At 41.7% G+C, this 27,593-nt stretch overlaps 1 protein-coding gene across 1 annotated transcript in view; it reads left to right on the top strand.

Moving 5' to 3' along the window:
* The window catches only part of SMC5 (structural maintenance of chromosomes 5), a 122,325-nt gene that overhangs the window by 14,903 nt on the left and 79,829 nt on the right, over positions 1–27,593 (top strand). Inside the window, exons 4-13 of the mRNA XM_073634579.1 lie at positions 3,804–3,966; positions 8,070–8,204; positions 10,778–10,918; positions 13,265–13,426; positions 19,226–19,297; positions 19,911–20,166; positions 20,828–20,982; positions 22,857–22,970; positions 23,906–24,000; positions 26,679–26,811. Coding sequence (XP_073490680.1) covers positions 3,804–3,966; positions 8,070–8,204; positions 10,778–10,918; positions 13,265–13,426; positions 19,226–19,297; positions 19,911–20,166; positions 20,828–20,982; positions 22,857–22,970; positions 23,906–24,000; positions 26,679–26,811 — 1,426 coding nt within the window. The remainder of the gene's footprint in view (positions 1–3,803; positions 3,967–8,069; positions 8,205–10,777; positions 10,919–13,264; positions 13,427–19,225; positions 19,298–19,910; positions 20,167–20,827; positions 20,983–22,856; positions 22,971–23,905; positions 24,001–26,678; positions 26,812–27,593) is intronic.

Raw genomic sequence — 27,593 nt, 5'->3', positions numbered from 1 at the left:
CCATCCTGCATTGTTATGGAGGCGGGTGGGGGCCGTCTTCCCCCTCACTCTTCTGCATACCTAACGGGAGACGAGACGCGATCGCCTCCACCGCTGCCGACGGCTCTGGTAAGTGGCGGGGGGCGCAGGGGGCCCCTTCTCCCGCCGCTGATAAAAGTGATCTTGCAGCGAATTCGCCGCAGAGACCACTTTTATCTTTTAGCCGTAAAACTGCGGCGGGCGGTCCGTAAGTGGTTAAAGGAGCTGCAGGAATATCTGGCAAGTACTGGCTGTGTGGTACATGTGACAATAATCTCCCGTATTCTTGATATGTCTGGGCTATGGGGTAGAGTGGCAAGACGGAAGCCTTTTCTTACCAAGAAAAGCATCCAAGCCTGGCTAAATTTTGCAAAAACACATCTGAAGTCTCCCAAAAGCATATGGGAAAATGTGTTTTATGATCTGATGAAACCAAGGTTGAACTTTTTGGCCATGATTCCAAAAGATATGTTTGGCGCAAAAATCACCAAAAGAACACCATACCCACTGTGAAGCATGGTGGTGGCAGCATCATGATTTGGGGCTGTTTTTCTTCAGCTGGAACAGGGGCCTTAATCAAGGTAGAGGGAATTATGAACAGTTCCAAATACCAGTCAATATTGGCAGAAAACCTTGAGGCTTCTGCTAGAAAGCTGAACATGAAGAGGAACTTCATCTTTTCAGCATGACAACGACCTAAAGCATACATCCAAATCAACAAAGGAATGGCTTCACCAGAAGTAGATTGAAGTTTTGGAATGGCCCAGCCAGAGCCCAGACCTGAATCCGATTTCATCCCACATTCCCAAATCTGTCGGGTGATCTGAAGAGGGCTGTGCACAGGAGATGCCCTCGCAATCTGACAGATTTGGAGTGTTTTTGCAAAAGGGGCTTCAACAAAGTATTAGTGTAAGGGTGTGCACACTTATGCAACCATTTTTATTTTTAAGTTCCCTGCACCTAAAAGATTTCAGTTTTGTTTGTTCAACTGAGTTGTACAGTTTATCGGTCACATTCAAGGTGGTAAAAGTTCTGAAATGATTTATCTTTGTCATTTTTTTTTTACATAACAGAAACCTGCCATTTAATCAGGGGTGTGTAGACTTTTTATATCCACTGTATGTATACCAAGTTATATCTATGATTAGTTCCCTCTCGTAAATGCCCTAACTAATTATACAAATTTGGCAGACAATAATCTGCATTTGACTGCTAGGTCTGATTTCATATAACCCAGCAAAATGATTGCAACCGGAAAACAAACAAAAGTCATCACGCGAATAAGAAACTAGAGATACCATCAGAAGCATATGGAGTGGATCTCCGGGGATGGATTGCCTTAATATGACTGCCAACCAAACCCTCAAAATGGCATCCAATGGGTGGAGATGTGCCTAGCTTATTGTGGAATTTGTATATATGTGTGTATATATATGTATGTATGTATGTATGTATATGTGTGAGAGAGATTTGTACAACACATGCCTCTCTGCTCTTACGTCTCTCCTGATGTCAGTGGAGAATTCTCAGCCCCGTCCGCTGACTGTAGCTATCAGATCAGAAGAGAGGCAGGCGGGGCTGAGAATTCCCCGCTGACGTCAGGTGAGAGCAGAGAGGTGGGCCAGGCAGTCACATGAGTGGCATGTATTGTACACACAATGAGAAATGAGGTATGAAGTTCCATATTTTTTTGAAAGCACATACAGCGGGGCACTTCATTGATTGTAACACAGGATTTATTAAAACAGTTATGTTAACAACAGTAAGTAGAGTACAAATGTGTTTGTACGCAACTTACACTACATACACGCTCCGTGCTGACAGTTCCCTGGCTTCCCCATTTCGACATCCCACTGTGTTAAAGTGGGATTCCGGCTCACTAAAAAAAAATTTTTAAGTCAGCAGCTACAAACACTGAAGCTGCTGACTTTAAATAAGTAGACTTGCCTGTCCTGGGTGCCCACGATGTCGGCCGCCCGAGGCTGACCCGTCCCTCGGCTCTCGGGTCCCGGCACCGCCATCCTAAGTAAGGGAAACAGGCAGTGGAGCCTTGCAGCTTCACTGCCAGTTTCCTACTGCGCACGCGCGAGCGATTTGTGAATGGCCCCGTGGTTTTCTGGAAACACAGTTCCCAGAAGGCAACGGGGCTGCTCACCGAGGAGCAGAACACGCCGCGGAATAGGAAGAGGCAGATTAGGAAGACTGCCTAGCAACAAGGGTTCAGGTAAGTATACATTTTTTTTTTTTTTTTTTTCAAATGTTTTTTATTTAATTTTTTTAGTATTTTAGGTGCATTTTTTTTTTTTGTCAGGGTGGCCCTCCACTTTAACTCCTAGTGTGCTGGAAGGTACAAACGGGGAAGCCAGGGAACTGTCAGCACAGGGACAGTACAGGGAACTTCACAGGGCTGTTGGTCAGCTGTGGCTTCTATCCCTCCTGATAGCAGCAGTGTGTGTGAATGCCTGTATCCTGTAGTGCACCGGATTAGTGCACTTTTTAAGGGAGTGAGGTTATTTTTAATTCAAAACGGAGTTCCAGTCAATTTTTTTTTTTTTTTTTTTTTTAATAAAGACACTCACCTGTCTCACAATCCAGCGATGTGGCCACCCAAACCCTCCCTTCTCTCCTCCGCCTGTCTACGGCGCTTGCAGCTTCACAGCCAGATGCGCATGTCTCACTGCGCTTTCCTGAATGGCCAGGCAATCTTCTGGCACCTGTGATGTGTCCCAGAGGATTGTAGTGCTAAATCTATGTTGATTGATTAAATCCATAGGAGCCAAGGTTCATGTATCCGTTTCGTCTCATTTTGTGACACCTCCTTCCTTATATCTATCATGTCTTTTTGTGAACTTTATTGCAGAAACTTGAACATGCAGAAGTTTTAGGGGTTCAGCATACTCCAAAAAGATATCAGAAATCAACAGGGGGGGCAGGCAAACTTCTAGCACAAATCCTTATAGCTACAGGCACAAGTCCCAAAACCAGGTCTTACTCACAATGTCCCAGGAGCTGAAAGCTCCCAGCTTCCACATGACACTTTTCAGTGAGGGAGACAAAAAGATTGTTCTCCAGGCGAGTGCCCTCAAGCAAGAAATCCTCCAGCAATCATCTTTAGGCCCTCTGCCCAGCACCAACTGAGGCCCAAACTCTTGTCTCGCACTAGCTGCCTTCCAGGGGCAGCAGCCCTAGAAAAACTGGAACCCTCCAAGTAGAGAAAGAACTCTGCTCAGGCTTTCAAACCTCCCCCCAGCCACCTTCTGGATGCCCCCTTCCAGGGATTGGCTGAGACATGATTTATTATCCATAACTGGATATTTGACTCTCCCTTCTCTATATTCCGGATGCTTTTCCCAGAAGCAGTTAGGAGAAATTGAACACCCAACTTAGAAAGCCCTGCTCAGACATAAACGATGGATCCCTGCTCCACTGGCTACAGTAAAGCCATCAACTATATTTAGCCCAACATACTACCTAGAGAAGGGAACTACATCCATTTACAGTAATTACAGGATAAGGCTTTCCACAGATAAAGCTGGACTCCAAGGAAAAGAAAATACCCTTGCAGTTGAGATCCCCCTGCACCGCAAGGGTTAAATACTAATTTTTGCCTTGGGTACCAAAAAAAGGACTTTTATAATGTTGGTGAATTGAGCCTATGGTGTTATAAGTACGTGTACTTAAGGGTTCCCTTTAAATTTCAAGTACTTGTAAATGCATTTTTATTTATGAAGTCTATTAATAAGGCTAAGTTTTCACTGTTCAAAAAAATTTACTTGCTACTCTAGGTACAAAGCATCTGGAAATCTGGTCATAACACGTGAAATTCAAGTCTCAAATAACCAGTCAACATGGTTCATTAATGGACGGAATGCCTCCCTAAAATCGGTTGAAGAACAGGTGGCTGCAATGAACATTCAAGTAGGAAATCTTTGTCAGTTTCTGCCACAGGTATGTAAAAGATAAGGAGGTGCTTTTGTGCAAATAAAAAAATCTTCAACTTTGTCTATTCTAGAATAGCAAACGCCTTGCATGCATGATATTTGAGCAAAAATTGGCAACATCAATAATTGTGGCTGTTGATAGGTCCTTGAGAAAAAGGATTGCAAAGTAATATACTGCATGTATACATTGTGTGTGGTTTGTTTTTTTTTTTTTTTTTTTTATAAGTCTTTATTAACCACTTCGATACCAGGCACTTTTACCCCCTTCCAGCCCAGGCCAATTTTCAGCGCTGTCACAATTTGAATGACAATTGCGCAGTCATGCAACAAAGTAACCCAAGCTAAATTTTAATCATTTTGTTCATACAACTAGAGCTTTCTTTTGGTGGTATTTAACCGTTTCAGCCCCTGAAGATTTTACCCCCTCCCTGACCAGAGCACTTTTTGCGATTCGGCACTGCGTTGTTTTAAATCACAATTGCGCTGTTGTGCGACATTGCACCCAAACAAAATTGACGTCCTTTTTTTTTTCTCACAAGTAGAGCTTTCTTTTGGTGGTATTTGATCACATCTGCAGTTTTTATTTTTTGCACTAGAAACAAAAAAAAGAGCGACCATTTGAAAAAAACACTATTTTTTACTTTTTGCTATAATAAATATCCCCCAAAAATATATATATAAAAAAAAAAATTTCCTCAGTTTAGGCCGATATGTATTCTACATATTTATGGTAAAAAAAAAATCGCAATAAGCTTATATTGATTGGTTTGCGCAAAAGTTATAGCGTCTACAAAATAGGGGATAGGTTTTTTTTTTTTTTTTTTTTTTTATCGGGACTGCGACATTATGGCGGACACATCGGACAATTTTGGGACCATTGGCATTAATACAGCGATCAGTGCTATAAAAATGCATTGATTACTGTAAAAATGTCACTGGCAGTGAAGGGGTTAACACTAGGGGGCGATCAAGGGGTTAATTGTGTTTCCTGTTTGTGTTTCTAACTGAAGGGGGGAGGGGACTGTGTAGGGGAAGAGATAGATTGCTGTTCATACTCTATATATAGGGTAGCTGGTTCGAATCCTGACCACGACACTACCTGCCTGGAGTTTGCATGTTCTCCCTGTGCCTGCATGGGTTTCCTCCAGGTACTCCAGTTTCCTCCCACACTCCAAAGACATGCTGCTAGGTTAATTGGCTTCTGTCTAAATTGTCCCTAGTATGTATGAATGTGAGTTAGGGACCTTAGATTGTTAGCTCCTTGAGGGTGTAAAACTAGTAAAACTACGGCGGCTGGTCGGCAAGTGGTTAATCACCACTGGGGGTTTTTTCTTTTCGCTAAATAAATGAAAAAAGACCGTCAATTTTTGAAAATAAATGTGTTTTTGTTCATTTTTGTTATATAATTTTGCAAAAAAATGTTCTTTATAACTTTCAGCCAAAATGTATTCTGCTACATTTCTTTGATGAAAATAACCCAAATCGGTGTATATTATTTAGTCTGTTGGAAAGTTATAGAGTCCACACACTATGGTATGTATCTGAAAATTGATCAATCCTGATGTCTGATCATGATCCGGCCTATCTAATTTCTCGAGGCCCAAAAATGTCAGGACAGTACAGATATGCCCCAAATTACTAATTTTTATGTAGACAGTCCAAGGTATTTTGTAAGAGGCATGGGGAGTTTTTTGAGGTTGAAATTTTTTTGGAAAGTGAAGAGTTAAAAAAAAAAAAAAAAAAATATATATATTATTTATTTATTTTTTTTTTGCATACTGTCACCAGTGCAGTACAGCATCATCATATAACTGGTGTGGCAATGATCAGGGACACTGGTGACCGTACAAAACATTTCTTTTATTTTTTTTTAATTTTGTTCTCTTCCTTTTTATTTTTTTTTTATTTTTTACACATTATGTTTTCTTATAGCAATTTAATTTCCTTGCAATAAGTAAACACTTTACTGAATGAAATTGATTAATTCAGTTTGTTTTGTTGTGATCAGCTGTGATTGGCCACAGCTGATCACATGGCACAGATGGACTGTGATTGGCCCAGTCTGTACCATGTGATCACTGTGACTAATCACAGCTAGCAACACAATTGTACACAATGGATGGCTTGAAAGGAAGTCATCCATTGTTTACAACTGTCATGGGACCTGCTGCGATTGGTTACAGCGTTTACATGGTACCGGCAGCAACCTCATACAGTGATCAATCATTAGCTGTGTCCGGTGGACACAGCCTGTTACAGATCGCGCCGCAGTGCAAGAGGTGTGATCCGGGAGCACGTCATGTGATGTCTACCCGGATCCACGAGAGTCCCGTCCAGGCGTCATCTTGCTATAGGCTGGGCGAGGAGTGGTTAAAATGTTTGTTAACCCAAAAAAAAAATCATATCCTGGTCCCTTAAAGCAGATTACACAGCACGGTGCTTGTGCTGTGTAATCTGCCTAACCTGTTAAAAACCTCCCTGAACCTGCCACTTCCTGTATGCCCTCTCTATACTGACCATGAAAATCATGGCTGTTGAGTCATGACCATGACCACTGTAGTCAGTGCGTCCCTCTGTCTTTCACTGCCCTGCTCTCAGCTCACCTCTCTCCTCCCTCACCCCCTCCTTCCTGCCTGTCATCTCCCTCTCTCTGTCTGTCTCCGCTCAGCCCCGCCACTATTATTGAAAAAAAAAATAAATAAATAAAGCCCTACAATTGTCACTGCCAGACCCTCTATTAGAGGCTGGCATACCACACTGTGTAAATCATTTTAAAAAAGGAGCAGTGTCTTTAGGCCGCTCACGTGACTCGTTGCAGCTTTACAGCTATGAGACAGAGCTTCTGTGGGAGGAGCTGAACGGCCACGTGATCTCCCCAGCTGACGTCAGAGGGAGATCACGACTCCTTCTGCAGAAGCAATCCATCATAGCTAGAAAGTGGCCGCAAGTCCTATGACTGGCCTGAAGACAGCTGAAAATCGATATTTATACTGCTCTGCTTTTTAAAATGACATACATAGTGTGCTATGCCAGGCTCTAATAGAGGGTCTGGCATAGACTTATACAAATGGGTTCACAAACACTTTAAAGCAAAGCTAAACCCATCTATTTAACTGTTTCCCTAAACCGTTACATTGTAGACATGCTGTGAATAACTGTCACAGGTTTTTTTGCTGTCAACCAAATTGTCAAGCCCTCAAGTCAGGGGCGTAGTTATAGGGGTCTCAATTGTGACCCAGCCCCATGCTCCAGGGGGCCCATATGGCTCCCCTGTGCAGAAATCCATGGTACCCAGCACGGTGCAGAGGGGCATCGGAGGGTGTGGGATGGGAGGTGGAGCTTGAGATATGATGGTGTGGTAGTGCGAGAGAGGAGTAGACAGCATGTGGACAGCAACAGCCCTTCTGTCCCTAAGCCATATACCAATCAGCGGGAGGGGGAAAGAGTACCTGTCATGGGGGAAGGGGTTAAGAGACTGGTAACCCCTGCCCTCTCCCCCCCCCCGGTCACTGAACCCACTCTCTCTCGTGTCCCTGAGAAGGGATTAGAGATTGGTAACCCCACCCCCATCACTGAGCTGGCCCTGCCTTCCTGTTCCTGATCCATACACCTACTATGACCTAGGTCCTGCTGCCCCCAAATAAAATGACAAAAATAAAAACTACTGGTACCAGTGGCAGAACTGCCAGGGTAGGAAAGGTTGCCCTTGCGACTGGGCCCTGGCGTTCTCCCACCATGGGGCGCCCCCAAGACAGCAGGAAGGGGTCCCACGGGATTATTACGGGACCGCAATAAAGGGCCCTGCGTCAGCCTTGGGCCCAGAGGGAAGGGCCCCAGCCAGGGGTCAGGGGTTCCCTTCATGGTTTCTTGCACCTTGGCCCTGAAGGTTCTAGTTACGCCTCTGCCTCAGGTGTCATAATTGGTCACCTGTGCAGCACCATGGCAGCTGTAGATCAAAGAGAGGCTAAGATGGCAGCTTCCTTGGCTATAAATGATACACTGTTTTAGTTCAGCTTTTTGTCCTTAATAAATAAGTGGATGTGATAAAAAATCACCATTAAGAAATCAATGTTGCATTTTTTTTTTTTTTTTTTTTTTTTTTTTTTTTAGGATAAAGTTGGAGAATTTGCCAAACTATCTAAGACTGAGCTCTTGGAAGCAACAGAGAAGTCCATTGGTCCTCCAGAAATGCACCGATTTCACTGTGAACTAAAAAACTGCAGAGAAAAGGAAAAAGAACTTGAGGTACTCTTTGAGCATGATCAATTTTGTGTGGATATAAATGATACATACCAAATTTGTAGGCTTAGCTTGTTGGCCTTCAATTAAAGGCCATTAACCACTTGCCGACTGGGCACTTAAACCCTCTTCCTAACCAGACCAATTTTCAGCTTTCGGTGCTCTCACAATTCGAATGACAATTAGTCATGCAACACTGTACCCGTATGAATATTTGTCTTTTTTTTCACACAAATAGAGCTTTCTTTTGGTGGTATTTAATCACCACTGGGTTTTTTATTTGTTGCAGTATAAATGATGAAAAAAAGACCGAAAATTTTGTTAAAAAAAAAATGCATTTTTCTCTGTTTCTGTTATAAAATTTTGCAAATTAGTAATTTTTCTTCATAAATTTTGGCCAACATTTATACTGCTACATATCTTTGGTAAAAATAACCCAAATAAGTGCATATTATTTGGTTTTTGTGAAAGTTATAGAGTCTACAAGCTATGGTGCCAGTCATTGAAAATTGATCACACCTGATGTACTGACGGCCTCTTATTTCATTTCTTGAGACCCTAACAAGCCAGGAAACTACAAACACCCCCCAAACGACACCTTTTTAGAAAGTAGACATTCCAAGGTATTTAGTAAGAGGCATGGTGAGTTTTTTGAAGTTGTAATTTTTCCCACAATTTGGCATGAGGAGAGGGTAGGAGCCGAAATGCTCCAGTTTGTTTACAAGTGATCACTACGTCATTGAGTGGAGTGATCACGTGGCAAAGGGCTGCTGTCATTGACCCTTTACCCCGATTCGTGACAAGCCGGGTCTGGGAGACCCGACGGTCACAGACATTCCCGGGTGAGCGCGATTCTGGGAGAATGTCATAGTATGCCCTCCCAGAGTTATCCGACCGCGCTGTAGCTGTCATTCGGCTATGGCCCGGTTGGCAGCTGGTTTAAGCAAATTACAAAACAATTAACATTTCTTTTTATTTTTGCAAGCCTTTTTTAACGTTTCGTCATCATCAATGTAGCTGTACCTACTTAGTCCCCTGAATACAGCTGCTTTGTTGTGTTTTTTTTTTTAAACTGAAACATGACGTGGTAATAAAGCTGTATATACTACTTGAGTACTGCTAGTACTGAAGTGGTTAAAAGGTTTGAGTTGGGCTTACTTTGTCACTTAAATTCACCCTAAAACTACATGCTGAAATCTTCACTTTAAAATAGAACTGCAGTGTAATTCAGTAAGTAAAACCTAAGTTTTGCTAAAATTAATATCAGAAAAATCAGCATAAGGGACATAACTTAGTCAGTAGGATGTGTCCCCTGTGCTGATTCCTCCTTTTTTTTAGTTAAAATCTCCCTCCGTTCTTCCCAGCTGCTCCATTTTATAGAAGCTTTACTACAGCTACTAAGAGTGAAACAGAATCTATGAATAGAGGGGGGTGAAACTATCACTCATCCGTCTGTCCCCTTTTCAAAGATTCTGTTCCATTCATAGAAGCTGTAGTACGGCTTATGTGTATTGAGCAGCTAGGCGAAAAGGGTGGGCATAGTTGGGCTTTCTTGATGAGAGCCTGTGAGCCCTTTAGTTGTATTAACCTTTTCTGCATCAAAAAACTGTTGGTGGGGGGGTGGGGGTTGTAATTGCTGTAATGCAATTAAAGAATTGGGAGCGAATGCTAAAACTGAATGTCTTTTTAAAACTATCCTGCCCGACAGGGTGATAGGAATAGATATGCTGACAGGAGCCACAGGTAATCAAACTAAATTACAGGAGGGAAAAAGAAAAACTGTTATGTAATGCTAGTGACAGACTACATCATACAGTATGTCATTTGTATATGCCCCAAAAGTGCCACTTTATAGTCATAGTAAAAGTAGGATTAAAGTTTAAATGTTTGCTCCACTTTCGTGGAAAAAAATAGCAAGTAATAAAAAATAATATAGAATATACAATTGCTACACAAGTCATTGTAATTGAATGGTTTTAAAAATGACCTTTCCTTTTCAATCTGCAGCTTTGTAATTTTATGCAAAATACAATGCAAAATGGCAACCTCGCGGCGTGTTTTCAGAACGCCCCCCAGAAATGTAATTTCCTCTTTTGTGTGATTGGCTCCCTAAATCCTGCATTAGGATACAAGTCAGATTTTGGGCTTCCTCTGCAACAAAAATGTAATTTTTGGTGACATACTCCCAAAGGGAAAGCACGTCTAAAGGGATGCAGACCTTGCCGCTTTCCTCATTAGAACGCTGCAAGTGCAGCAGCTGACTGATAATTATAAAATCATTCCCATTCTCTTCCATTTTGCACATGGACACAGCAAACGGCTATTTCTTTGGAATGATAAAACGGAGGAATCTGCAACAATGTTTATTATCCTTGCAGTGTACATTGCTCCCCCAGAGGGGAATGTGTTTTTTTTTCTCAACAAAAGTAGAGTTACTCTTTAAAGCTTAGATCCAGTTCTGCAGTCAGTCATGCTGAAAAAGACTGTTTCTTAGTGGTAGAACCATACATGTTCATTGAAATGAGCATCTATGAAAGGAATTACTATAGTGACTTGTGCAAATTTTTGAAAATTTTCAGAATAAATGTAAAGGTCATGAAGAGGTTTTAGAAAAACTGAAGCAAGGGAATGAACGCTACAAGCAAGATGTTGAGAGATATTATGAAAGGAAGCGTCACCTTGATAAAATCAAGATGCTGGAGAGGAAACGACCTTGGGTGGTAAGATTCCCTTTTAATTTCATTTTTTTGTTGACTGCTTTTCATGCATGACTAAAAATATATATGTGTGAAATTGATTGTAATTGTGACTTTTTTGTCCTGTTGTACTATAGTGTACCCAAAACTATACTTTGCCTTAAAAGTTTTAATTGGGGAACCTTTATTAAAGTGGGGGAACCTGTAGCGTTGCCATTTGTTTAGGAAGGATCTGTCTTTTCTTTAGAGAGGTTTCCTGATGTATCTTTGGGGCGTGAAGTGAAGAGCAATCTCCCAGATGGGGCACACAGACACCAAATATAAACCTGACACAATAACCATTCTGTGTTCTGTTTAACCACTTTAATAACAGGCACTTTTACCCCCTTCCTGCCAGGCCAATTTTCAGCTTTCAGCACTGTCGCACTTTAACCACTTGATATCCTTAGGCTGTCATATGACGGCCTCGACTTTCCAGGGTTATATCTGAATGATGCCTAAGGCTACAGACATCATTCAGATATCGGCATTTTCAGCCGGCGACTCCGTACACCATAGGAAAGATCATAGCGGCTGTTCCGCCGCTTGATCTTTCTTACGGGCGGCAAAAAAGGACGCCTCCTGCCACCCTCCGGTGCTTCTACCGACTCACCTCAGCGATCGGTGAGTCGGAGAGTGGATCCGCTGGCCCCAGATGTTGACCATGGAGATTTCCAGCGGACCAGATGGTTGCCGGAGTCTCTATGATCGTTCAGAGGCCAGGCGCGATGTTATGACGTCACGCCCGGCCTCTGCATTCAAAAAAACGGCACCGCCTCGGCTGGGAAGCGGTGATCGTCTTTTAGGCTTCCCAGCCCAGTGGTGAGATGTGGGATCTTATTGACCCCATATCTCACTGTAAAGAGGTCCTGTTATGCCATATTCCTATTACAAGGGATGTTTAAATTCCTTGTAATAGGAATAAAAGTGATCAAAGAAAATTTTTTTTTTAAAAAGTGTCAAAATAAAAATTTTTAAGTAAAATTAACAATAAAAAAAAAAATGTTTAAAGCGCCCCTGTCCCCCGTGTGCTCGCATGCAGAAGCGAACGCATACGTAAGTCCCGCCCACATATGAAAACGGTGTTCAAACCACACGCTAGAGCGAGAGCAATAATTTTAGCCCTAGACCTCCTCTGTAACTCAAAACATGTAACCAGTAAAAAATTTTAAAACGTCGCCTATGGGGATTTTTAAGTACCAAAGTTTGGCGCCATTCCATGAGCGTGTGCAATTTTGAAGCGTGACATGTTAGGTATCTATTTACTCAGCGTAACTTCATCTTTCACATTATGCAAAAAAATTTGGCTAACTTTACTGTTTTGTTCTTTTGTTTTTTAAAGCATGAAACTGTTTTTTTTTTTTTAAAAGAAAACGTGTTTGAAAAATTGCTGCGCAAATACTGTGCGAGATAAGAAGTTGTAATGACTGCCATTGTATTCTCTAGGGTCTCTGCTAAAAAAACATATATAATGTTTGGGGGTTCTATGTAATTTTATAGCAAAGAAATTATGATTTTTTTTTTACATGTAGGAGCGAAGTGTCAGAATTGGCCTGGATGTGAAGTGGTTAAATGAAAATTAGGCAGGTGGTCATGCATCACTGTACACATATGACATTTTTATCATGTTTTTTTTTAGACAGATAGAGCTTTCTTTTGGTGGTATTTAATCACTGCTGGGTTTTTTATTTTTTGATAAATAAACGAAAAAAGACCAAATATTTTGAAAAAAAACCCTTTTTCTTTGTTTCTGTTATATATTCTGTTATATTGTTTCTGTTTCTGTTCTGTTTCTGTTTGCAAATTAAGTAATTTTTCCTCTTCACTGATGGGCACTGAAAGGCTCTGGTATGTTGCTCTGATATGTTGCACTCTGATATGTTGCACCGATGGCAACTGATATGCTGCACTAATGATCAGTGCCCTAATTATCAGTGTAAGTGTCCCCTGTAACTGGAAAGCAGATTATCGGCTTTTCTTTCCTCAGACACTGACAGAGCTGAGGAAAGGAAATGCCAATAACCAGCATTTGTTTACATGTGATCAGCTGTGATTGGACACAGCTGACCACATGGTAAAGAGCCGATGTCATCGGCTCTTTACCCTGATCGATACTGCCATGAATCCAAGGGACACAGCTCACCATCGATCGGCAGGCTGCGTGCCCCCGGGGGATCATATGACATCCAGTCAGGATGGTGCTAAACAAAGTTTTTTGGCTTTACATGCGCTACATTTTTATTTTTATTTTTTTTCTAAAATTCAGAACGTAAAACCTATTTCTGTTGAATATTTTAGCAATTGGCTTCATGTTATACTTTCTCTCATTAGGAATACGAAAATTGCCGTCAACATTATGAAGAGGTGAAACAAAAACGTGATAAGTTAAAAGAAGAACTTAAGGGAAAACAAGAATCTCAAGCTCCTCTTAATCAAAAAATCCAGCAGTATGATAAGCAGCAAAAGCAAATTGATGGAAGAATTAAAGAAAAAGTAAGTGTTCACAGATGTTCCAGTACACGAGGAAGCTTACAAACTTGGATGCTTACAGAGTGCCCAAAGTCTTGGGAAGGACAGAAGCATGATGGGCTCCATAGAGTTTCAAAAGCAGTATGTTGGCAGCTGGAGGTGCCGGCTATATACAGTGCAGTACATGCCACTTCAAAAATGTCCCCCCCCCGTAGATTTTCTTTGTAGTTAAATTGTATTAAGTTTAAAAACTTTAAGAGTAACATTCCTGCCAAAGAGCTGACACAACAATACACTGGTGCTGTTCTCTATTTTTGGCAGAAAAGCATCTGTGCACCTTCCTGATTTAGTTTTACTTTTACAACAGCCTCCCTTTCCCTGGAAAGCAACATCAATCCCTTTGTCGAATGACTGTGAGTTATTGGCTCCTGAGACATGCTTATTGGACAGTGGAATATCACTTGCAGGGCTTAGACATAAATATAGAAAAGGTTTCAGTAGCAAAGTAGAATTAAAATGATACTAACACACACTCTTTCATTTACATTGTCCCTTCTGTTCCTGTATATGGATGATGCCACTGTAATTATTTTACTAAAAAAAAATATACCTTTTTCCTAATGGATATACATGCTGTCTGCAGGGAAACATAAGCAAGAGGTGCTTCCAGTCCTCTGCTGCTGGTCACATGTTCAAAAAAAAAACAGCTTTTGAGATACAGAATAAAAATAATCGTATAAGTATTTATTTGAAATCTAATCTTTATTATTTTTGGCAATCGAATGGTGTGGACGGATTTCTGCCAGTCACAGGTGGTGTGATGCCCCTCCAAACTGTGTCTTGGAATAACAGGGAGGTGAAGCCTCCATCAAGCTACATGTAATATCTCGCCTCCATTGTGTATAACTGATTAGCGGGCATGGAGAAGGAGAGTGAGCTGTCATTTACCACTGTGTATACACCCACATGTGTGAATCTTTAGTCACATGGGCTGCTTAGATGTGATATGGAGGAAATGCTCAGCATAGAAACTAACTGATAATGGAGCATGTGCAGTAAATTTAAAACAAAAACCCTTGCACACACCTATGTGAAAATAAAACACAATACAATAAATAGGGCGCTGCTGCTGAAATCCTGAGAGTGTACCACTCACTCCAGTGTGCTAGAATATTACAATCTAAAGTGATTCTGTACCACACTTGTGTTCCACTATATAGATGATTATACATAAATAATAATACAAAAGCTCATTATGCATCAAATGTATAAAAAAAAAATTCCTTACATAATTCCAGTGGATTTTGTTGTGGTGAAGCGCATACACGTGAACTTTATATTTTTTTATTTTTTGAGTTATGGAAAGGGCTTGTTCCTTTATATTATATACACCATGTGTGACCACCATTAGCAGCTCACCTCCCCTTATGACCTATAAGTAAATAGGTCTTATGGGCTTGTCGCTTTAAGGGTAATCTTTGGATACAGTCAGAACCTTCTTGGATCTCCTACAGATCTGCACTGTGTATAACATTTATCAATTTCTCGAACGGAAACTCAGAAATAAAGCATACAGATCATCATAGTGCTTTCCATAAATCAAACCATATTTATTAAAAAAAGACTCCTAATTAGGGATGAGCCGAACACCCCCCTGTTCGGTTCGCACCAGAACATGCGAACAGGAAAAAAGTTCATTCGAACACCGTTAAAGTCTATGGGACACGAACATGAATAATCAAAAGTGCTAATTTTAAAGGCTTATATGCAAGTTATTGTCATAAAAAGTGTTTGGGGACCCGGGTCCTGCCCCAGGGGACATGGATCAATGCAAAAAAAAAGTTTGAAAAACGGCCGTGATTTTAATAATGTTTAAAGTTAAAATATCCCTTTTAAATTTCGTACCTGGGGGTGTCTATAGTATGCCTGTAAAGAGGCGCATGTTTCCCGTGTTTAGAACAGTCTGACAGCAAAATGACATTTCAAAGGAAAAAAAGTCATTTAAAACTATTCGCGGCTATTGCATTGCCGGTCCGACAATACACATAGAAGTTCATTGATAAAAACGGCATGGGAATTCCCCACAGGGGAACCCCGAACCAAAATTTAAAAAAAAATGACGTGGGGGGTCCCCCTAAATTCCATACCAGGCCCTTCAGGTCTGGTATGGATTTTAAGGGGAACCCCGCGCCAAAATTAAAAAAAACGGCGTGGGGTCCCCCCAAAAATCCATACCAGACCCTTATCCGAGCACGCAACCTGGCAGGATGCAGGAAAAGGGGGGGGACGAGAGAGCGCCCCCCCTCCTCAACCGTACCAGGCCACATGCCCTCAACATTGGGAGGGTGCTTTGGGGTAGCCCCCCAAAACACCTTGTCCCCATGTTGATGAGGACAAGGGCCTCATCCCCACAACCCTGGCTGGTGGTTGTGGGGGTCTGCGGGCGGGGGGCTTATCGGAATCTGCAAGCCCCCTTTAACAAGGGGACCCCCAGATCCCGGCCCCCCCCCCTGTGTGAAATGGTAAGGGGGTACTTTTGTACCCCTACCATTTCACTAAAAAACTGTCAAAAATGTTAAAAATGACAAGAGACAGTTTTTGACAATTCCTTTTATTTAAATGCCTCCTCCTCCTCCTCCTCCTCCTCCCTCCTCCTCCTCCTCCTCCTCCTCCTCCTCCTCCTCCTCCTCCTCCTCCTCCTCCTCCTCCTCCTCCTCCTCCTCCTCTCTCCTCCCTCCCTCCCTCCCTCCCTCCCTCCTCCTTCCTCCTTCCTCCTCCTTCCTCCTCCTTCCTCCTCCTTCCTCTTCCCTCTTCCCTCTTCCCTCTTCCCTCTTCCCTCTTCCCTCTTCCCTCTTCCCTCTTCCCTCTTCCCTCTTCCCTCTTCCCTCTTCCCTCTTTCCTCTTTCCTCTTTCCTCTTTCCTCTTTCCTCTTCCCCTCCCTGGACGAGAACACCGGAGGAAGAAGAAGCATGTAAATAAAGGAATTGTCAAAAACTGTCTCTTGTCATTTTTGACAGTTGTTTTAATGAAATGGTAGGGGTAAGTACCCCCCTTACCATTTCACACAGGGGGGAGGGCCGGGATCTGGGGGTCCCCTTGTTAAAGGGGGCTTCCAGATTCCGATAAGCCGCCCGCAGACCCCCACAACCACCGGCCAGGGTTGTGGTGATGAGGCCCTTGTCCTCATCAACATGGGGACAAGGTGTTTTGGGGGGCTACCCCAAAGCACCCTCCCAATGTTGAGGACATGTGGCCTGGTACGGTTCAGGAGGGGGGAAGGGGTTTGCTCTCTCTTCCCTCCCTCTTTTCCTGCAGCCTGCCAGGTTGCGTGCTCCGATAAGGTCTGGTATGGATTTTTGGGGGGACCCCACGCCTTTTTTTTTTTTTTAATTTTGGCGCGGGGTTTCCCCTTAATTCCATACCAGACCTGAAGGACCCCCCGCATCATTTTTTTTTTTTTAATTTTGGTTCGGGGTTCCCCTGTGGGGAATTCCCATGCCGTTTTTATCAATGAACTTCTATGTGTATTGTCGGACCGGCAATGCAATAGCCGCGAGTAGTTTTAAATGACTTTTTTTCCTTTTGAAATGTCATTTTGCTGTCAGATGTCAGACTGTTCTAAACACGGGAAACATGCGCCCCTTTACAGGGCATACTATAGACACCCCCCCCCAGCTTACGAAATTTAAAGGGATATTACACTTTTATTGTTTGACATTAAGCATTATTAAAATCACTGCTCCTGAAAAAAACGGCCGTTTTTAAAAACTTTTTTTTTGCATTGATCCATGTCCCCTGGGTCAGGACCCCAGGTCCCCAAACACTTTTTATGACAATAAACTTGCATATAAGCCTTTAAAATTTGCACTTTTGATTTCTCCCATAGACTTTTAAAGGGTGTTCCGCAGCATTCGAATTTGCTGCGCGAACACCCCAAATTGTTCGTCGAACTTGCGAACATCCCTACTCCTAATTAAAACCACTCACATTTAAAAGTGCACTATAGGCTGGTGCACAGCAAACAAATAGCGCGTGCAATATTTTTTAAACCACCCATGTGGGGCCATCATTATTGGAGGCTGGAGCTTGTGGGTAGATGACCAATTACTGTCCCCCTTAGAGTTTTTTTTTATTTATTTTTTTTTTGTGTGTGTGTTTTCACTTGAATGGACTGCCCTATGTGTGGCCAACATGCCAAAAGAAGCTCCTGCACCTTTCTGGGCGTTTAAATTTGCTAGTTTTTTTTTTTTTTTATCATGCATTTTGTCACATTTGTTGCCATGCACAAAATCGTATATTTGATGTCTTTGTTTGGGATGCCATTGATGATGGCATTTGCATGAGACAAGCTTTTTGCACGTTCCGGGAATACACAGATCTGAATGCAGCCTTAAATATAACTAAAGGCGAAACTTCTTTTTTTTTTTTTTTTTTTGGATAGAGGAGACAGAGGGAATATAACCCCTATCAAGTTTTTATTTTCATTTTTTTTTTTTTTTTATTGCTGTCTGTACTCCTGTTCGTGATATTCATCCTATCCCAAGTTTTTAAATGCTGCCACTAGAACAGGAATAGATGGGAAATCTTTCAATGGGGAAACTAATTCTGGTGACAACCAGGGATTCCCTCACCCTGGAGGGATTTCCTCTTGGTTTCTGTATTGGCTATGGGGCAACAGTGAAAATAAATCTTCAATGGGACGCAAATCACAAAGAAAAAAACGAACAGGGGTTACCTAGATCCTCCTCTTCTCGGGTCTCTCTTCTGTGATCCTGGCCCCTCCCTCCTGTTGAGTGCCCCCACAGCAAGCAGCTTGCTATGGGGGCACCCGCGCCGAACTGCAGCTCCCTCTGTCCATTCAAACATGGAGCTGCAGCTTGGCCCTGTCCTCTCTCTCTCTCTCTCTCTCTCTCTCTCTCTCTCTCTCTCTCTCTCTCTCTCTCTCTCTCTCTCTCTCTCTCTCTCTCTCTCTCTCTCTCTCTCTCTCTCTCTCCCGATTGGCTCCTGCTGCTGTGAAAGTCAGTTAGCCAATGGCGTCACTGCTGTGTCTCAGCCAATCAGGAGGGAGAGTCCCGGATGGCTAAGACACTTGTGGACATCGCTGGATAGAGATTGACCTCAGGTAAGTGTTGGGGGGCTGCTGCACACAGAAGGCTTTTTATCTTAATGCATTAGGATAAAAAAACCTTCTGACTTTACAACCCCTTTAAGGCACGTTGGAAGGGCTTTGCTCAGAAGGCAGTGAGCTCTGTCGCAGGCTATTTGACAGAACAGTCAGTAGGTGAGAACTATCACTTAAGTTGGCCATACACCAGTAGTCTTTTGTTTGAAACATTTGTTTGATTGTGTGAAGGTTAGTGGGGTCAAATCAACTTTTTGTTTTTTTTTTTCTTTTTCAACTGTAATGACTAGAAAATTCTAGGTGCAGAATGGAAGATTTTTCTCTAGCAAATTATAACTGTGGAAAAATTATATGCATTGTAATGAAAACTGTTTAATTACCATACATCTGTTATTCCATTCAAATAATAACAGGTTAGGATGAAAATTTTTAAGGGCTTTTGAATTGTTGACCATAAAGAATGTGCAGACGGATTGTTTTTTCGGAATGTTTGAACGAAAATCATGCTTTGGTCATCTTTACACTAAGAAAGTAATTTTTTAAGTTGAATTAAGAAACCTACAGTTGGTGAAGACACTAAAATATATTTTCTAATTGACTCACAATAAGGTGATCAATTTCTAGAAATATATAGTTTTTTGTTTTCTTTTTATTAAAAAAAAAAAAAAAAAAATTTTACAGAATGTTTTATTGTTTAACAGGCAATTGAAATCCGTGATATTTCACAGAAGTGCAAAATGACACAAGATAATTTGGAAAAGAAAGAAAAGCAGGTTTGTATTTTGATGCAGGTCTCTAAGTATCAAGAATAATGTGTAGGGCTCCCATGTCCCTGTTGCTATCGTGCTTTTGACAATTGTCAGTGTACTTCTGCCCAACTTATGTTTTTATATACTAGCTTGTTATTATTACCTCTATGCTGTGTGTGCATCAAAGGTGTTGTATACGAGCTGCCATTTTAATTGAAAGAGAAGTTCGGGAATTGAACAAACAACAAAAAACAAATCTACATATTTGCCTAGGTGGATGCTGTATCTGTCCCCCGCCGGCTCTAAGACCAAGAACTAAATGGTCAAACACTACTGATCACTCAGTTCTCCATCTTCAGTGAGCAGAGAGCTGGTAACTGTCAGTCACCGCTCTTTGCTCTGCACCCTCTCTGCTTACTGAAGCGCTGGATTGTGGAGGGGATGGGACGGCTGGCTCAGTCTCCCAGGGGCTTGCTGAGAGGCTGAGCCAGCTGCCGGTTCAGGCCTCTAGGTGGATCCTGACATTTTAGTCCAGGATCAATCCAAAGCACATCTTTTAAAGTGGCTTATTTTTTACATGTTTTATTTCCTTAACTTGCTAACGTGGCTTGTTGTCTTTTTTAATATTGTGATACAGATAGAAGATGTTCAACAAAAGTTGAGAATGAAGAAAGATGAAGAACAGGACCGACAGAAAAAAATTGTTAACATTCGTAAGATGATTGAAGATTGGCAAAATGAGTTAAGCTCAATGGGTAATCTAGAGGCATTTCAGCAGGAAATGAATGCGAATGGTCGTGAACTGGCTCATATTCAGGAAGAAAAAGCAAATGCAGAAAATGAAATGAGTGACTTGCGTATGGAGAGGCAAAACAGGGAGAGAGAAAAAAGAGGTGACTTTGGATTAGTTATGTCCATATTTATATGCAAAACATAACCAGAATTATTATTTTTTCTTTCTTTCTGTTTGCGTTTATGCACATAACTGCAGCTTTACATGTTGGTAATCATTTGCTTCTAATATCTCAAATGCTCATAGCTAAGGCCAGCTGCTTCAAAGAGCTATCCAGATTTGTAGTAAATACATCAAGCACTCATCCCTGAAGAATTTATGTCAGGCCACTTTCACGCTGGCAGCTAAGGTGCAGGTTTTACTGCCCCCCCCCCAAGCCACCCACTGGAATTCTAACATTACAGCCTGACAGGGCTATACACAGGCAATGGCGATCCTAACTTAGATTGCAGAGTCTGACAGAGGGTATCGCCCATCATGCTTGTCTATTGAGATGAATGGGGTAGCACCACAACTGCAAGCCAAATACTTTTCTTACAGTTGCGGTGTGGTCCCACAATGTAAAATTGCCTTTAGGCAATTAAAAGAAAAAATTAGTGGATGAAGCCAGCAAACCAGCAAATTAAAAGTAATCTGGCAAATGAAAGTACATACAGGAAGTTAATCTGTGATGCAACACCAAACAACACGTCTTCATAGAGTATAGTGTTAGTTTTTGTGTCGTTCTTTACAATGAAATGTGCATTTTTGTCTTTTCACAGACAAAGCTAATCTTCTCAGGCAGCATGATAATTTACTCAATCTAAAAGAACAAAACTTGCAAAAGAAATTTTCAGACACCTACAATGCAGTTGTTTGGCTTAAAGAGAATAAAGATCGGTTCAAGAAACGCGTCTGTCTACCCATTATGTTAGAGGTAAGTCCATTTCAGAAAATGTTTGCAGTATATTTTCTCATGCTGACCATGTATGAGTAAAATCTATCAAATTTTGTTCAGACCAGGGGATTCAAGAAAAACCTCTTCATTTCATAGTTCAGAGGTAACAGTTGAGAGTTTCAGTAACAGAGGCAGTTCTGCAATTTCAGCAATTGGAACACTACTAGGTTTTACCAGCTGCTGATTGATAAAATAAAGGTTTTTCAATCAGCAGTGACATTTTTTCATCCCACTGTACTGCAAGCAGGCACAGCCTATATGAGAATGGTAACTGCTTTGAATTCAGGAGCAGTGCAACATTGTTGCCATATCATCACATCAGTTGCAACGGGTGGACCTCGCTGGCAAGCTTAAAGCAGAACTCCAGGCAAAAACATTTTTTTTTCATAGTTTTAATGCTGCTTTCCTGCCTTTCTACAATATTCTACAAATCCATCTTCTGATTGCCTTGGTAGCTTTTGAGAAACAGCTTGTGCATTTTTAAAATAATGGGGTTGATTCCCTGTGGAATCCCTCCTCCCATCACAAGCCCAATTGGAGCTGACAAGTTCCCTCAAACCGTTTAACCCCATACATGTCAGGCAATCAAACAGGCAGGAAGGGGGGGTACAGATCTCACTAGTGACATTGGGAAGGCACTGTGACAGCCCAGACTTCAGAGATCAGTAATAACTATGCCGATCGCCGGAGATACATAGGGGAGAGATAGAGTTTTTATAGTCTTTCTGTAAAAAGAGGGGGGAGGTACTGAGTGGCTGTATAGACTTAAAGTGGTTGTAAACCCTTAAAGACCACTTTGACCTACAGGTAAGCCTAGCTTAAGGCTTACCTGTGGGTCCAAGAAATATCTCCTAAACCTACACGGTTTAGGAGATATTTGCAAAAAGACAAGCAGCGTCGCGCAGGCGCACTGAGCATGCCGCTGCTAACGGCGATATGCCGTTAGTGGCAGCTCCCGTGCGCAACATCATCGCGCCTCTGGCCAATCACAGGGCCGGAGCCACGATAACCGGAAAGAAGATGAACGCTCTGTAGCAGAGGGGACAGCGGTGACATCGCAGGCTCCTGTGTCAGGTAAGTGACACATAATGGGCTACTATGCGATGCATAGTAGCCCATTATGCTTTACCTTTGCAGGGAAACAAAGAGGAAGTAAACCCTAATTGTTGGTTCACACTGAGGCAGCGCGACTTGCAGCACGACTGCCGCAGGCGACCTGGACACGACAGGGGCGGCGACTTGCAAAACGACTTCTATATAGAAGTCTATGCAAGTCGCCTCAAGTCGCCCCCAAAGTAGTACAGGAACCTTTTTCTAAGTCGGAGCGACTTGCGTCGCTCCAATTAGAACGGTTCCATTGTACAGAACGGGACGCTACTTGTCAGGCAGTTAAGTCGCCTGACAAGTCGTCCTAGTGTGAACTGACCCTAAGGGTTTACTTCCTCTTTAAGCCCATAGCTGCTGGGGAGTGAGTGCCATTTACTTGGCATAATGTTCACATTCAACACATACAGGTCTAGTGTACCCTCCCATTCACTGCAATTCCCAAAGCATGATGGGAAGTGTAATTTTATTATAGTGTAGAGATAGAGGAGAGGATATGATGCAATCCCTGGTATAACACCTCCTCCTTGGCAGAAAAGATGCTGTATTTTTTTAATTAAGGAGATGACTTCCTGACAATTCAGTGAGACTTTTCTCTTCAATGGTAAGGCATTTCACAAATGTAATTAGTATTACATAACGTATTTAGTGTTTTTTTTGAAACACTGAAGCCACTGTAAATTTTTCTGTTTAAATGAACACTCGAGCATGTTTTTTGCAGTTATTCACATTTTTTTTTCTCACCACAGATTAATGTGAAAAATAATAAGTTTGCGAAATATGTGGAAAATCACATTTCAGTAAATGACATGAAAGCCTTTGTGTTTGAAAGCCAAGATGATATGGAGGCTTTTTTGAAAGAGGTAAGGGTTTCTTTTTTTATGTTATCCATTGATATTATATGTGATCTTACACTGGGCAGATAAAACCACAGAATTTGACATATTGGTGACATTTTTTTTATTTTAGTATATGGAAAGCTTGAGGCCTCTGTCAGGTTTTTTTGTACGATAAGCGGATCCTTTCCCTCACTTCCAGGCTTGGTGACACTGCATTAATTTTCTTTTTTTATGCTTTATTTTTTTTTCTATTTTCATCTGGTGATCCAGCCAGTAAGTCTGTTGTCTTTCAAAAGCACAAGCTTCCCAGCGGAATGTTACAGTGATCAGACAAAGCATTTAACACTGATGGGTGCTTTCAATGGTCAGCTTTTTTAAAATTTATTTTAACCTGTATCCCTAAAAGAGAAAAAAATGTTTGCTGTAATGGATTGTAAAGTGTGAGCTGGAGTTTGGCTTCAATTCATTACTGTATTCATATCTGCTAGTACCTTTAACACTCCCCTTCCCCCCAGACTGATAGTGCTGCTGTCCGAATGTGCCCCCTGTGCTCATTCATCTAGAGTGGGGACACTCTGATACAGGAGGTGTGTTACTGGCCAGATTAACAGGTGAAAATAGAGGGAAGGAAGCCTAAGAAAACACTTACTAATGCAGCAATCGCATCGAATAAATTTATATATTTATTATTATTATTTATATATGGCAAGCAGAGAAAGATGCAATGTATCTTTCTCTCCATTCAGAGGAGAGAGAAAACACAGGGGCGGGCTGCACGGATCAACGTGAGAGCCAAAAAGTGGAGGATATCGCAGTGATCGGGTGACCAGGAACCCTGTGTACAGGCAGCGGGAAGGGGTTAAGATCTACTAATATTATTTGTTGTACATTTGTATGTACATATGTGGGAACGTGTCTGTATTGCCTATTGTTATTGACTTTTATTCTTATTTTTTTAGGTCCGTGACAATAAGAGATTAAGGGTAAATGCCGTATGTTCGCCTCCAGAACTATCTGCAGATCGAGAGCCAATGAAGCCAATCACGGAGTTACAGTGAGCTGCCATTTTTCTTTCTCTCTTAAAAAGCATGTGCCAAAGCAGTTATAACAAGGGAGCTTAACCACTTCAATAAATGGCACTTCCCCCCTCCTGCCCAGGACAATTTTCAGCTTTCAGCGCTGTCTCACTTTGAGTGACAATTGGGCGGTCATACAACACTGCACCCAAACTAAATTTTTATCATTTTCTTCCCACAAATAGAGCTGTCTTTTGGTGGTATTTGATCACCACTGGGGTGTTGTTTTTTTTTTTTTTTTTGCTAAACAAACTAAAGACCGAAATTTTTGAAAAAAAAAAAAAGTTTTTCTTTTGTTTCTGTTCCAAAATGTTGTTTTCTCCTTCTCCTTCACTGACACTAATGAGGTGGTACTGACGGAGACTGATGAGGCAGTACTGATGAGTTGTCACCAATGGGCACTGAAGAGGAGGCACATGTAGAATTGATGGGCACTGATAGGCGGCACTGACTGGCAGCTGATGGGCACTGATTGGCATTGTTGGTGGCACATCTGATGGGGCTTTGCTGATAATCAATGTGCTGATTATCAGCAGAGACCCCCTCTGACAGGGAGAGCCGCTGATCGGCTCTCCCTGTCAGCACGAACCGAGGAAAGCCGTTTACTGGCACTTCGTGGTTCACGCTGTGATCAGCTGTGATTGGCCACAGCTAATCACGTGGTAAGAGCTTCCTTACTACGATCGGAGATGCAGTGTGTCAGAGTGACACACAGCACCATTGATCACCGTGCTGCGCACCCTCCGGCATGTTATCATGCTGGACGTCAAATGACGCCCAGTCAGAATAACAGAACCACCACCCGGCCGTCATTCTGCTATAGGCCGAGTGGGAAGTGGTTAAAGAGGAACTGCAGTCTGCTCACATAATTTGTAATAAAAACATCTTTGCCATTCTGAAGCTTCCCTCCAACCACTTTGCAAATTATTTTATATATACTGTGATTCTGTACTTGCCAAATATGCTGCAGAAATCTCCCTCCACTAAGTCTGGCTGCAACCATTTTAACTGTGGACAGCTGAAGCCGCTGCCTGTTTACTTCCTGGATTTTCACAGACACACAGAGGCACACCTCCAGGTCTGCAGCCCTGCCGCTCTCATTGGCCCTCTTTTGACTCACCCCCTTCCCTTCCTGGCAAACTCTCACGAGAGTGAGAGAGAGCTGTGCATGATGTCATAAGCCTAAGCTAATAACCAGACAAGAAACATGAAGTGGGCTGTATAAGGTATTCACTGGCAGGAAAAAAAATGTTTTATTATCCGAAGTTAAAAAGTTAAAACAACAAGATCTGATAGATGGGAAGTTGAAAAAATGATGAAGTTCTGCCTTTAAGCCCTTTTTTTTTTTTTTGTTTTTTTTGTTTAACCTTTAACTGAAGTAATGATGCTCATCCAGGCCTAGTTTTGTAAAAAGAAAAGAAAGTATATCAACAGTGCACTTTTCTAAACCAAAATTAAATTATTAGGCATTTCAACTTTGTTGCATCAGTGTTGTGTAGGGACTGGATATTGTAAACTGTGATGCCTACCTTTATACTATCATATTTGTATGATATGTAGCCCCTCCATCTTTTTATGGATCTGGTTCTGCAATGTGTATTTGTTCTCTATAGTAGCAAATTACTCTGTTGCCTTTGGAATACTTCACCGAGATATACAAAGGAAGGAGGGCCTTTCAGGGCAGATAATTATTTTCTGTTTCACATTGATAAATGAGTCTCCTTCTCTGCTTTTTGCACTTCTGGACTAAAGCCAGTCATAGATGGATCAAATCTTGGCAGGTTCAGCAGGGACCGACCAAGGTTCAATCCATCTATGGGCAGATTGGTTGAACTTAAGTCGAACCTTCAATAGATTTCAGTACATCCAGACTGTCAGATTTTTTTCATGTAAACATTGCTGGCAGCTATAGCAAACAGCAGTGATCGTGTTCTGTAGGCAGGGAAGGCTCCCCATGCTCCCTGCTGGCAGAACACAATAGTGCTGCGGGAAGGATTCCCCCATCGGTACTGACTATGCTGATGGGGTGATCAAGCAAAGAAAATTGCATTACCTATGGGCTGCTTTATTGTAATAAGATAAGTCCTGTCAAAATTAGATTACCATCAATTAAACCTCTAAGCATCCAACATAACAACCCTGTGCTTGGATCACCACTGATAAACTGGTCCTAACCTGACTTATACAGTCAAATACAGTGATAATGAGTAAATGAGATTATTGTATTATTAGTGATGATGTGCCCCTACACATCCACACATAAGCCTGCTGTCCCAAAGGCAAGCCATACATTAATCAATTTTCTTTTCTTCATCCACGGGTTAAAGGAAGAAAAATTGCTTGATTTCCCCCATCAGCACATTCAGTGTTAATAGGGGAATCCCTCTCACAGAGCTATTGCATTCTGACAGCGGGAAGTTTCCCAGCCATCAGAGTACAATGATCATAGGAAAAAAAAGAAGCCCTGGTTCTACTGAATTCAGTACAATCAGCATGCCCATCCATGGATCGAAATTCAATCCATCTATGGCTAGCTTAACGGTAAATCATTCTTTACTCGCTGATGTTGAAGTATTTTCACAAACTATATTGTTGATGCTGTTTTAAAATTCTTTTTTTAAGATGTGTTACTTTTCTGCTTTGACTCTTCCTACAGTCAATATGGATTTTTCTCTTACTTGAGAGAACTGTTTGATGCTCCTCCGCCAGTGATGAGTTACTTGGTCTCCCAGTATCATGTGCATGAAGTTCCTGTGGGAACAGAAAAGACTCGACATTTGATAGAAAAAGTAAGTGGGGAGAAATTACATTAAAGGTGCTTGCAATTTTAAAGTAGATATAAAAAACGTATAATTTTTTTTTAGTAGAGACCCTAGAGAATGTACCCAAACAAAATTTGCGTCCTTTTTTCCCACAAATAGAGCTTTCTTTTGGTGGTATTTGATCACCTATGCGGTTTTTATTTTTTGCGCTATAAACAAAACATTTTTGAAAAAAATAAATATTTTTTGCTATAATAAAAATCCCCCCCAAAAAAACAAATTTTTTTTATCAGTTTAGGCTAATATATATTCTTCTACATATTTTTGGTAAAAAAATTTGCATTAACCGTATATCGATTTGGTTTACGCAAAAGTTATAGCATCTACAAACTATGGGAAAGATTTATGGCATTTTTATTATTTTTTACTAGTAATGGTGGTGATCTGTGATTTTTAGTGGTATTGCGACGGACAGATCGGACACTTTTGATACTTTTTTGGGACCATTGACATCTATACAGCGACCAGTGCTATAAAAATGCACTGATTATTGTGTAAATGTCACTGGCAGGGAAGGGGTTAACACTAGGGGGCAATCAAGGTTTTAACTGTGTGTTCCCTCAGTGTGTTCTAGCTGTGTGGGGATGAGAATGACTAGGAGAGGAGACATATCGTTGTTCCGACATGTCTCCTCTCCTTTACACACACAAATCCCCATGCTGGCGATCGTGCGTGGCCTGCGGCGATCGTGCCCACCGGCCACACGCATCGAGTCCCTTTTTTTTTTTTTTTTTTTACACCGTCCCTTT

Source organism: Aquarana catesbeiana, linkage group LG01 (assembly GCF_042186555.1).
Source record: "Aquarana catesbeiana isolate 2022-GZ linkage group LG01, ASM4218655v1, whole genome shotgun sequence".
NCBI lineage: Eukaryota > Metazoa > Chordata > Amphibia > Anura > Ranidae > Aquarana > Aquarana catesbeiana.
This window is presented reverse-complemented; position numbering and strand designations above follow the sequence as displayed.